This window comes from Polypterus senegalus, chromosome 10 (genome assembly GCF_016835505.1).
Source record: "Polypterus senegalus isolate Bchr_013 chromosome 10, ASM1683550v1, whole genome shotgun sequence".
Taxonomy (NCBI): Eukaryota; Metazoa; Chordata; class Cladistia; order Polypteriformes; family Polypteridae; genus Polypterus; species Polypterus senegalus.
Window position 1 is genome coordinate 3123731 of NC_053163.1, and position 13191 is coordinate 3136921.

Consider the following 13191-nt stretch of genomic DNA (forward strand, 5'->3'; position numbering starts at 1 on the left):
TCAGATCTAATATTGGGTTTATTTTTCCTGTTTTAATGAGGTTTGTTTGTCTTCCTCTGCCCAGCTCCTGTGTCTTTAATCCAGCGCCGATGCTCGTATTTCATCAGGGTGGAGAGCAGCAAGCACTTTAATCATTAAGACCATAGAGAAGCCCTGCGTGATAAGGTGGATTTGAATGTAATGTTTAATAAACATTGAAATATTGTGACGCCAAGTGGTTGCTAAGCCGTGTGTGCCCCGCCCTTCCGGAAGTCCCCGACGAGTTCTTCACTTTTATTTCTCAGGCTCAGTTACGGACGCGTGAGTTTGGATGTGCGGTCATGATGGCAGCACCTCAGCTTTCAGTCTCCGTTGATCGGTACTCTTGTTCGGTGTGCCGGGAGGTCCTGACGGAGCCCGTCACCATCCCGTGTGGACACAGCTACTGTATGCGTTGTATTAATGATTTCTGGGACCAGTCGGATAAAGAAGACACCTATAACTGTCCTCAGTGCTGGAGAACATTTAACGTTAGACCAGAGATTAACAGAAACACCGTATTAACAGAAATAATAGAGAAACTGAAGGAAGTGCGAGTAGATGCGAGTCTATCTCAGAGTTGTGCCGGACAGGACGATGTCCCCTGTGATGTTTGTCCAGTTATAAATCGGAGAGCCGTGAAGACTTGCATGACCTGCATGATCTCCTACTGTGAGACTCACCTGCAGCCACACAAGGAGCATGGCGCCTACAAACGACACCAACTGGAGGAGCCAACTGGACACCTGGAAGAGAAACTCTGTGCCAAACACCAGGAGGTCCTAAAACTCTTTTGTAGGACCGATGAGTGCTGCGTGTGCTTGCTGTGCTTGGTGACCGAACACAAGAGTCACGACACGGTGATGCTGGAGGAGGAGAGAGCGCAGAGACAGGTGAGGTGACCGATTGTTTAAACACTAAATGACGGGCAGAACTCAGGCAGGAAATACTGACACCGGACATTAAGAATTTTCCCTTGTCAATGGCCCTCAATTCGCTGGTCGTCAGACATCACTTCTGCTAACTTCTGCTATTTTTTTCTTCTTCTCTGTGAGTTCAATTATTGGAGTCATGGCGCTCGTCACTAAGCAGCACACACAAGTAAGAATCTCAGTGTTCTCTCTGTGCTGGGAAGCAATGAGCCTAAACCCATTAAACAGTGCACTATTGGTCCTATGTGGAGGCAGCTGGCTTTTCCAGAAGCTTAATATGCTTAATAAGTACACCAAAAAAAGGGAAACTAAAAAGAGAGAAAACGCCTGATTTGACTAAAGATTAAAAGGTCTGCAACAGTCCTGGTAAGGCGCCATAAAGGCATTTCCGTTGGTGTGAAGGAGCCCCCAGTCACGTTTCTCCACCCGCTTCTGCTGAATTTGTCAGAAGTCCTCAATGCTTGTGTGTCACAGCAAAGATGTGTAGCATTGTTCATATTGGCACTCACTTTTGTCAATATTGCTCTCCCCACCATGGCTCAAAAGACTAAAAGGGGGACACAAGGAGTTGCCAAACAGGAAATCCCAAAACAAACAAATCCCAATACAGTTAATGGTAATCTGAAAAAAGAAGCAATTGAGTCAAACAACAGAAAAGTAAAAGAAAACGGAGAGCTCCACCATGTGGTCAGTGGGAGTACTGAATAAACATTAGGGTCAGGGGACACCCCTGATGGAGAAGGATGTTGACCGAAGGCTCACGACTCTTCCTATTTTCTTAACGATGGCCACATTAAATAATGCAGGACCACCGCTGTCTAGGATCAGTCTGGTAAGGGGGTGTCCCATAGCTTGGTCTGTCTGTTTAATCAGATCAGTGGGACAACAGGAGTCCACAATACTGAACCTTTTCACAAGATTCTAATTTTCTGAGATACCGAATTTGGAGTTTTCATTAGCAAAAGCCATTATCAGCAAAATGAAAAGAAATAAATGCTGGAAATATGCATCACTCTGTGTGTAATGAATCTCTAGAAAATATGAGTTTCACTTTTTGAATTGAATTACTAAAATAAATTAACTTTTTGATGACATTCTAATTTATGGAGAAGCACCTGTATCTCCTCTGTGCTACGAGACCAGTCCAGCTTGTCATTGATGTGGACCCCCAAGTTCCTGTAGCAGTGTGCCACCTCAACATCCACCCTCTGAATAGCGACCGGGCACAGGGGCTCTTTAGTGCCATGAAAATGAATAAGCAGTTCCCTGGTTTTGCTGATGTTACTTGACCAACAATTCTCTTTGCACCATGAAACAACGTTCTCCACCGGAGTGCTCTCCTCTGTCTCATCGCCCTTGTCCATACACCCCGCTCAAATAATGACGTGCAGCGTTATACTTACAGGCCATGGTGTACACGGTGAAGAGTAAAGGAGATGGGCCTGCTCCTTATGATGGTCCTTCAGTGTTGCTGAAACAAATCCCGAGCCTCCCAAACGCTGCTCTACCTGACAGATGGTCTTTTATCCAGGACACCACAGGTTTATCCACCTACATACCTCGTGAGTTTACCACTTAACAGGAATGGCTGGGTTGTAGTGATGCAGTGGAGAAATCAAAAAGCATCATCTTCAAAATGCAGCCAGCTCTGTTAAGATGGGAGTAAGCAGACAGATAATAACGTCGTCCTCCACTCCATCAGATCCATGAGGTACTTCAGTGTTTCATTCCCTTCCTATTATTCGATCGTATTCAAAAGTTTTACTAAACCTAACACTTCGCGTTTATTTCCAATACGTGTCATCACCCAGGTATCTGCGTAGGCTTGTGTTCTGTCCAGGTCCGTACCGACTCTTCTGACTTGAGGGTGTCAACCATTCCAGTTGGTTTTCTGTCATGAGTAAACTTAACAAGCCTGTCATTTTATTTAATTATGATTCATTTTCATTAAGATGTCTGGCTGCACTCAAATCTAAATCATCAACGTGGACCTCTGCTTTACCATTTGCAGTGCAGCATGGAAGGCAGAAGAAGCATCACTTGTGTGCCAGTTGGCATGGAATTCATAAAAGCAGCGTTCATGTTTGTGAAGCGCCATCTTTTGGAATGACAGAGACATTGCATCTGGACTGACACTTTATTAAGGTCCTAGTAGTGAGTCTTGAGGGACTCCCAGATTTTCAAAGCCATATTTGATGCAAGTTCTTCAATGTCATCCATGATTTCTGCAAAGAGTCCCCTCACAGTGCTGTATCTTCAATTTCTGTTTGATTCACAGTAGGTGAACTGAATAAGAAACCCACCTCTCTCCCACATTTTATGGACATACCACCTGTCTGTGAACCACACCTCCATCATTGACTTTCATCCTCTTTCCTTGTATCTTCACATTTGAAATCCTTTTCAGGTTTTCATTCTTCATCTCCCAGCCCCAGTCTCTTTTCAATCAGTCCAAGATCTCAGATGACATACCACCTGTCTGTGAACCCCTGTTCTCCATACCTTAGACCCCTCACCTCCACCATTGACTTTCACACTCTTTCCTTGTATCTCCACATTTGATTTCCTTTTCAGGTTTTCGTCCTTCATCTCCCAGTCTCTTCTCAATCAGTCCAAGATCTCAGATGACTGCCATTCCAGACCCTTTCTAGTCGTTTTGACTTCCATCATCATTGCAAATCACAACAGACTTTACTGAAGAACCCATCACTCCTCCCACCATTCCCATATCTTCACATGTCAACATAACTGTGGACACTAAACTCAAACCCACCTGAGTCTCTTGATTCTCTTCACTGATTGTTTCACATACTTCACGATGAAGAATTCTTCTTTTCTTCTCTAAGCCGTAAAACTCAACTCACTTTCTCCTGATCTCGTGTTTTTTCCTCTCTTTCACTCCACCATCTTCACTAACACTCAGAATACCCGATTGTTCCATGAAGTCCTCGTTCTGATGGTCTGTTTCTCCTTTCTCTCTTCCTCTGTCGACCACATTCCTCCCACCCGTACGGCCCCTGAGGTCTCTGACGTCTTCACCTGTCATCTTCTTCCTTTCCTCCTTCTCCTTTTCTACTTTTCTTTCTAACAACCCCAACTAGATATAGCTTTTTCTATTTCCACCCATTTGTCAGACATCTCTACTCTGTTTTGTCTCCACACAGAGCCAGCTGGAAAACAAAAAGGATGAAGAGATGAAGAAAATTGAGGAGAACGAGAGGAAACTGGAAGAGATGGAGAAGATTGTGGTGAGGATTCAGGTGAGTTTCATGTGTCCGGTGGATGTTCCGGAGAGATGAACATTGAATTGGAGTCAGGCTTTCTATAAAATATGGAAAAAAAGATCAAAAGTTCAGTTTTTAATGTACACTATATTGTCAAAAGTATTGGGACCCCCTCCAGATCATTAACTTCAGGTGTTCTAATCACTTCCATGGCCCCAGGTGTATAAAATCAAGATCTCGGCATGCAGACAGCTTCTACACACATTTGTGATAGAATGGGTTGCTCTCAGGAGAAACTCGGTGAAATCAAGCCTGGTACCGTGATGGGATGCCACCTGCACCATTCATGAAATTTTCTCACTATTAAATATTCCACGGTCACCTGTTAGTGGTGTTATAACAAAGTGGAAGCAATTGGGAACAACAGCAACTTGGCCATGAAGTGGTAGGCCACATCAAATCACAGAGTGGAGACAGGGCATGCTGAGTCTTTCTGTAGAGTCAATAGCTACAGACCCCCAAAAGCTCAAGAACAGCACAGCGTAGTGAGAGATCTTCATGGAATGAATGGGTCTCCATGGCCGAACAGCTGCAGCCAAGCAAGTGCAAAGTGTCGGATGCAGTGGTGTAAAGCCCACCACCTGACTCTGGACTCTAGAGAAGTGCAGACGTGTCTTCTAGAGTGACAAGTCACGTAATTCGATGGACAAGACTGGCCAGGAGAACGGGACTCGCCTGACTGCATTGTGCCAAGTGTAAAGTTTGTGTGGAGGGGGGATTATGGTGTGGGGTTGGGCTTGACCCCTTAGTTTCAGTGAAAGGAACTCAATGCTTCAGCATACAAAGCCATTTTGGATGAATTCATGCTCCCAACGTTGTGGGAATAGTTTGGGGATGGCAGCAGGACTGCGTACACACCAGTGCACAAAGCAAGGTCTATAAAGAAATGAATGAGCGAGCGAGTTTGGTGTGGAGGAACTTGAGTGGCCTTTGGCATGAATTAGAGCGGAGACTGCGAGCGAGTGAGCCAGACCTTCTCGTCCATCATCAGTACCTGACCTCACCAATGCTCTCCTGGTCACAAATTCCCATAAAGTCACTCCTAGACCTTGTGGAAAGCCTTCCCAGAAGAGTTGAAGCTGTTAAATCTGCAAAGTGTGGGCCGACTCCATATTAAAGCCTATGTGTTAAAAATGGGACGTCATTAAAGTTCATGTGTGTGTAAAGGCAGTCGCCCCAATAATTTTGGCAATATAGTGTTTTGAAAAACATTAATGCAGAAGTGCAAAATTAATGTTTTTCTTTCTGTTAAGTTTTAATAAGTTTATTTTTGCAGTTTCCCTTTTACATTTTTTATACTTTTCAGGTTTTTAGTTCTCTGTTGTTAAGGCAGAAGTTCTCCATGCTTGGTAGATCTTCAAATAATTTTTTACCTTCTTCTACTTAGAGCTCTGCAGAGACCAAAGTTCAGGAACAGGAGAAGACCTTCAAGTCTGTACTTGAGTCCATTGAGAGGTTAGGGTCAGAGGTCACTGAGGTCATAAGAGCTTATGAAGAGAAGGAGGTTAGGAAGGCCCAAGGGGTGATCCAACATCTGAAGAAGGAGAGAGAGGAGCTGAAGAGGAGAGACAATGAGCTGAATGACCTTTTACACACCGATGACCACATCCATTTCATAAAGGTGAGAGTGTTGACCCTAAAGGGCACTGGTGAGCTCGTTTGACTCTCACATTGTCCTTACCGCTGTTCTTGTCACACAGAAGTTCCCATCCCTCTGCGTTTCTCCTGGAGGGGGAGTTGCACACAAAATCACCAATAATGAGGACTTCCTTCCTGAGACTCTGAAGACAAATCTGTCAAATCTGAAGAGGAGCCTGGAGGAGACCGCCGGCTGGCAGTTTGTGGAGACTACTGAGGCTGGTGGGTTGGTTGTCTTCATGAGTCCATGAGGTTGGAGAAAAAAACTGTCCTGCTTATTGAAAGTGCTGGAGGTTCATTTTCTGCTTTTCTCTTACTCTCCTCAGATGTTGGTGGTTCTGGACAAACCCTGAGGAATTTGAGGAACAGAAATGGACTTTTAAGATGTGAGTTTCTCTTCGGTTTTGCTCATTTTAAATAACAAATATGGAAGGTTTAAATGATTTGTGAAGCAGGATAGCAATATTAAGAGAGCCATACACATTCACCCTACAGGAGTGGAATCGTGAAAGGGGTCTAACTGCAGCCCTCAATACCTATGATGCCAGTCACGTAGCGTTCACAACATCATGGTACGGCCACAACGTCAGTCATTAAACACCCTCTGATGTCTCGACGGCGAGTTTCTCATCTCATTTGGTTTATATGACAGTAAAACCTCCCACAGACCCATCTTGGCCACAGTGTAACCAGGCCTGCTGGGTAACTCACCCCTGACCTTAACTGTTTACATGCTAACCACACAAATCTGCACGGTAACAACACTAACCTTAAATTAGTCGTCTGTACCACACCCTAACCCCAGAAACCCCTAACAACACTAACCCCGATCGTAACCATGTACAGTATATCACACGCTAAGCACACGTCGTGTCTCAGCCAGGGTTCTCTTCCTCGCTGGGGCTCAAATTCAGGTTTACGTCTGTTTTCTTCATTTTTGTTTCTTTTATTTTTGTTGATGTTACTTCTGTTGAACGTTTGTATTATTCTTTTGTTTTTGATTGTGTCTTTATCAAGAGGTGGAGCCTCTATCTGCCAATCACCGCCAGGAATGGTCCTCCATTTTATAAATCTGGGGGGTCTCCCACAGTTCCTGTGTGGTTTGTTTTGATTGCGCTCTGGGAGTTTTGGTAATTTCTTGGGTTTTATTGTGCTTTAGTGATTTTTTTTGGAGTGATTTCTCTGGATTCCTGAGGCCTCATGTATAACGCCGTGCGTAGAACTCGCACTATAACATGGCGTAAGCACAAAAGCCGAAATGTGTTTACGCACAGAAAAATCCAGATGCAGGAATCTGTGTGTACTCCAACTTCCACGTTCTTCTGCTACATAAATCCCGATCAGCGTGAAAACTAACGCTCGTGCACGCGCATTATGTAACGCCCCAACTCCTCCCAGAATTAATTAGTAAGGTAGCTTATCACGGTGGATGGCCTCGTCCGTTGCAGACACTGCATAGCCGCCTCGTGCTCATGACACAAGCATTTAACTTTTGTCTAAATTTGTCGCTGCGTTTTTAGCTGTGTTGTTATTTTCTCTTTCTGTTTTATATTCAATATATGTTGGCGTGGCCGCCCCAAGAGTCCTTGCTTTTCTTTCCCCAAGTAACCGATCGCCACACAATCAGCTCTGTAATAGACGTTAAGCCATCTGTAAGCTTAGCGCTGATTCTTCAAAACGTTTAAAGAACATTGAAATATCTTCGTAGTACATGTTTAATTATTCTATCCTTCACGACACTCCCAGTGAAGAATATAGATTATTTAAATGAAGTTAAAGTTTTATGTGTATAATTTAACAAACATATTTTGCTGCATTTCATCTTAAAAATGATCTCGTCATCATATGTAAATACGCGCTTTATAAAGTGGCTCAGGTTGTGAGATATTATAACTGTAGTGCAAGTTTACAGTGGGGTGATTGTACTTATAAGTCCTAACAGTTCTACAAGGAGCACTTGATTGAGTGCATTTAGATTTCTTCGGATGAAACTGTTTGTGAACCGCGAGGTCCGTACAGGAAAGGCTTTGAAACGTTTTGCAGTGGCTGAGACAGCATGTGCTTGATGCCGTATACCGATAATTCTCTTTCCGATCAGCTGCTGCTGTGATTCACACTCAGATACAGTGATATAAATACTCCGAGTGGTGCAGTGAGAGTAATATGGAAAAAGATGATCCGCTGTGGCAACTCTTAACGGGAGCAGCTGAAAGAAGAAGAAGGTGCAGTGAGAGTAACAACGCTAAAGCAGTTCTGGTATTTGGAATACTATGGCTGTTCCCTGGACCATTATATTGTTACGAGTTAATTACAATCAGATGCATTACACTAATAAACAATATGCGATTAGTTTCGGTGTATTTATAAAATAAACAGTAACTACACAGGAACAGTAGCACTGCTTTGATGCTGGGTGTCGCCAGCCTGCAAAACCGAGCGGAGAACTTGTGTACGACAAGATATGAGGTACCATGGAAAAGTGCGCGGCTTTACGCCAAGTGTAGGTTTTATACATCGCGATTTCAACATGGAAAAGTTCTTACGCAACATTTCTGTGCGTACGCACCGTTTATACGTGAGGCCCCGGTCTTTTTTTTTTGCATTGGTTTTCTCACCGTTTCCGGATTTAAAATTTTGGGAGTTTGTTTGCTTGGATTGCCTTGTGTTTTAGCCAATTCCATTTTGCCATTGTGAGCTTTGGAACTTTGCAGTATCAGAGAGCACCTTTTGTGGAAATGCAGCCTTTGTATTTCTTATAAAGTTTGTGTTGTGCTTGGTCATTTTTTTGTGCAGGGATTTGGCATAATATCCCCCTCTAGTGGTCATTATTGGAAGTGCTTTTGCAACCTTTTTGGAAATGATGTGCTTCGGAATTCCTAGCTTATTATAGCACACAAGCCCAGCCGTTAACCACACTAACCTCTAACTTAAAGTTACCCCAAATCTTAACCATTTATGCTGCACACTAACAACACACCATTATTACTCAATGGATTGGAGCTGTGGACGTCTGCCACGAGACTCTATTGACTGACGTTTTGGGCGTTCTGTGATTGTGTGGGTGTTACTTGACCCGTGTTGAGTCCATTGGTCGAATCAACATTAGGATCACCAGGTGGCGCTGTTACAACTGCGTGGCTTCTGTGCACTGCTGGGTTGGTTTGCAGTCGTCCTGCCATTGTGAAGTGTAGAAGAATCTGGAATTGTTAACGATAACAACTCGTAGCGCTGTCAATCAGCTGGGGATGGTGCTCACTGCATGAAGGTGCTACACAAAATCGCACTTGCAAGTTTATTATTAGAATTTCTGTGCGGTGAAGGAAGCACCAAGTCAAGCCTGTGACACTGCATTTGGCGTCAGCCGTGACTGCTGTCTTGATGGACACCAGCCTGTCTGCCAATGCTCATACCCAGCTGTGAATCCTGGAAATTAGCCTTTTTATTTTATACTAGCTGTTCCCCTGCCAGCGTAGTAGTGAAACAGGACAAACTTCAAAAATCAATAAAAAAATAAAAAAATAAACATAATAATTTGTATTGAGAAAAATTTATATTGATAGCTTTCGTATCTGAGGTCCTCATGATATACAGTATTTTTGGTTTGGCTATCAAGGGTAGAATGTAGCTGTGACCTCTTTGGTTGGCAAGGTATCTCTGGCCAAGCGGAAGGTGGGTACGCTTTAACGTCAGACGTTGGCACTGTATCTGATCGTGTTCACCTCTGACGGGAGAGCATCCCCTGCGTGGCCGTGATATCTGTGCCAATGAGCAGCTACCCTCCAAAACACACGTAGCTGTGATCTCCCTCTCAAAAACGTCAAACGTCACTCTTCAGCAATCAGATAATGTGTGCTGAACAAACAGATATCGTTAGCTAAGCGGAGGCGAGGTGCGCTCCAACACATGGCGAGAGGTACAGCGATTTGAACGGAGGCTGGCGCGTGAGTGAAGATGGCTGTGCCCGGCTCCCCACTCCTGAGGTCCCACCTCCCCCTCCTCTTGGCCCGCAGCCTGTCTGTCGGATTCGCGTGAATAAATCGGTGCTGCAACTGAACTCTGATATTTTGCGGGATGAGAGAAGTCGCAGAATCAACCGGAATGTTCAAGCAAATTATAGAAAAAAAACCCGATTTAAATCCGTTAAGTAGTTCCCTCGTGAAAAGCGGACAGACAGACAGACTTTGGATTTTATATATATATATATATATATAGAGAGAGAGAGAGAGAGAGAGAGATTCAAAACTTGTGGATGTCAAATTAAATGAAGAGGGTGCGTAGCTCTTATGCCTGCCGATTGATATTTGTACTCCTGTGATGGAAGGCTGCAGCCTATTGTCTGTCTTCTAACACAAAGGATGGAAAGAAAAAAAAAAAACAATGAAAAGGAAATCCAACGTTGTGTTTTAAAAATGTCAGAATTTAGAGTTTACTGGCCTGATTAAAGGTCTCAGTTCAGTCGCTTGAATCCGACACCCCATGCTGACAGATTCAAATCTGGTGCCGAAGTCACAACTGTGCGATGGCCTCGTCAAAGTCCCGTCCGACACAACATTAGGACATCACAAATTCAAATACCAAGACGAATATGAACAACACTGAACACGTGACTGGACTCTTCATGTCTTTCTCACCTCAGTTGTAGTAAATAGCATTGGCCTGCATAATCTCCTTATATTTTTTGCTGCATAGTAAAAATTGCAATCGCATTGTGAAGAAGCAGTTTTAGTCCCCCCTATGACGGTGCGGGTCCTGCTCCATGCTCCTTCTTCCAGTTTTGGGAGCCTCTTGAACCCGCCACCATTGATAATGTAACCGGATGAGCTGGCAGGTGGGGACAAAACACTCCAAGTAACGGGATGGTGCAAAGTGCAAAAGTGCTTTTATTAACTAAAAAAACATGAAAACAGTTTGTGTCCAAAAAGGAAGTGCAGTGCTCCATAGTTCGATAAATAACTCAAAACAGTAAAAAGGCTAAAAATGAGATTAAAAACCAACAGCAGTCATTCGGTCAAACAGCCGAGCCCAACTCCTTCCAGTGCTACCCCAGCTCACCCATTGCTCGTTCACCTGCGGAGACTTCAGCAGCCTCACTCCTCTCGATCCCGACTCTGCCATAGCACTCGGGGCCGGTTGTCCTCTCGTCATCCTTCTCGCTCACGTAGTCGTCCCACGGATACCTGGAGAGGACACCACCTCGATCGCACCCGCTCCTCAGCACAATCAGCGGGCATGATCTGTCCCTAGAGAGCCGATCCCTCCATCTCTCTCTCTCTCTCTCTCGGTGTCGCACTGTCGCTCTGCCTGCATTTCTCTCTTTTCCACCTTCTCTCCTTTTGTTTTTCTCCCCTGTTCCTGTGCTGGCCCATACCTGTACGGCTCTGTGGGCGCAGCGTCTCAATTACACACCACAGGAAGCCAATGAAGCGATTGAGAGTGCGCCCACTGAGACTGACACGGCCAATGGATTATTGGATTATTTAAATAAACCAGCCATTCTTTCGCAGACCCGCTATACCACACCCCACATTCAGACGTTTCTGTATAATCCCTTACTGCTCAACGTGTCCCCACAGTCCACTCCTTCTGTCCTCAGATTTTCAGCCGGATGTCAGAGGACTGACCCCCTGGCAGTGGACTTCTGAAAAGACAGAATTGCTGCCCTCTGCTGGTCTCCAACACACCTCTGACTCTCAGCACTTCATTTGTTTGGATCTCTGATTGATTTGCTTAATCAGTGAAGGTCACAGGTGATGTTCTTAAGGTGTTTTCCTGGACGAATGAGTTCCTGTACAACATAGGCCCTAAGTCACTGGTGGTCCTGGGCCACTTTCGTTTGTTACATTCCCAAAACACAACAGGAACTGCAACATTTAAGCCAAGTATGTGATGTGCAAAGAAGTGTGAAGAGGTGTGGAGTGCTGCACGTTTGGAAGTTCATGGGGGACCCCCAATCCCCTCCATTTTATTGCTCCATAGAGATTGCAGCTTAACAGGTGAGATGATCAGGGAGGCGGTTATGAAGAGCGATTCTGTGTGAAGTACGGTGCTCCATCGTCAATTCCACAAAGTCCAAACAGATTTGTACGGTGGAGTCAATGCTTGTGTTCAACCAGTAAGCACAATTCATCACCCCTCAATAGTGTCTGGTTGAACAAAAAGCAAAGACCCTGCAGTACGAGCTAAAAAACAAAAAATAAATACTAGGAGAGTTCCTGCAGTGGTTTAATGCTCCAAGAGTTCCTTGAGTTTCTAAAACATTCCTTGTTCCTGAAAGCGCCTCGTGTGTTTGATACTCAAAGTTCAAGTCTCAGGTGGCAGCACACCTCTTCACTTTTTCTCCTTCTCTTTTCTCTCCATTTAGACTCCTGTCTGCTCACCCTGGACCCCAACACCAAAAACAATTGGCTACAACTGTCTGAAAAGAACAAAATGGTGACACATTTGGAGATGCTGACCTCCTCTCCTGACTATCCTGACAGATTTAATCACTGGCAACAAGTCCTGTGCCGAGAGGCGCTGAGAGGGACTCGCTACTACTGGGAGGTCGAGTGCACTGGGAAGTGGTTTGGGATCGGAGTGACGTATAAAGGCATTGACAGGAAAGGGAAGAATCTGGAGTACTGCCTTGGATGTACCAACAGGTCCTGGTGTCTGTTCTGCTGTGATTTCAGTTTCTCTTTTTGGCACAATAACAAAAGTACCAAAATCCGCGCTTCCTCCAGTAACCAGATTGGCGTCTATCTGGACTGTCCCGCTGGCTCTCTGTCCTTCTATTGTGTCTCAACAATGACCCTCCTGCACAAGTTCACCACCGTCTTTACAGAGCCACTCTATCCAGGATTTTGGGTCGGCACAGATTCCCACTTAACAATCTCCCCTCCGAGCACTTCTGACCAGTGACCGGTGTGGTCTGCAGGTCACTTCAGGTCTTGTGTGTCACACAAGCGCGCTTAATTATTAGGAGAGAAGAGGGAAATTCTGAGAACCATTTTAAGGGTTGGCACACCACAGATGATGTTTAGGCCATAGAGTGCCGTTCAGTGTGACAAAGTAATATACTTAGAGTATTAAATTAGAGTACTTAGTACAATTTACCAAAGAGACATCGCTCAGAACTGCGCATATTTGCCACAAGCAGAAGGGTACAGAAAGGCCAGAGAACCGATCAAGACTTTTTATGGAATCCACATACAAATAGGGGACGCCTGAATGAAGAAAGTCAAGGAGTGGTCACAAATAAGAACAGGTGACGGAGAGAGCTTAAAGGCATACACAATCTTTCTTGGTAATTGTAATGTCAGGTTAAAAGAACGGAAACG

The 13191-nt window shown here is 44.6% G+C and overlaps 1 protein-coding gene across 1 annotated transcript; it reads left to right on the forward strand.

Annotated features, from left to right (window-relative positions):
- Positions 1-323: 323 nt before the first annotated feature.
- LOC120536344 (tripartite motif-containing protein 16-like) lies at positions 324-12772 on the forward strand. The gene is made up of 6 exons (XM_039764670.1): positions 324-911; positions 4115-4210; positions 5622-5855; positions 5935-6094; positions 6199-6258; positions 12234-12772. The coding sequence occupies exons 1-6, from the start codon at positions 324-326 to the stop codon at positions 12770-12772; spliced, it is 1677 nt and encodes a 558-aa protein (XP_039620604.1).
- Positions 12773-13191: the final 419 nt, after the last annotated feature.

Excerpts from the sequence above, each read along its gene's own strand:
- LOC120536344 (XM_039764670.1), top strand. The coding sequence starts at position 324 with ATGGCAGCACCTCAGCTTTCAGTCTCCGTTGATCGGTACTCTTGTTCG. Across the intron at positions 912-4,114 it reads AGGAGAGAGCGCAGAGACAG|AGCCAGCTGGAAAACAAAAA; the intron begins GTGAGGTGACCG and ends GTCTCCACACAG. Across the intron at positions 6,259-12,233 it reads CAGAAATGGACTTTTAAGAT|ACTCCTGTCTGCTCACCCTG; the intron begins GTGAGTTTCTCT and ends CTCTCCATTTAG.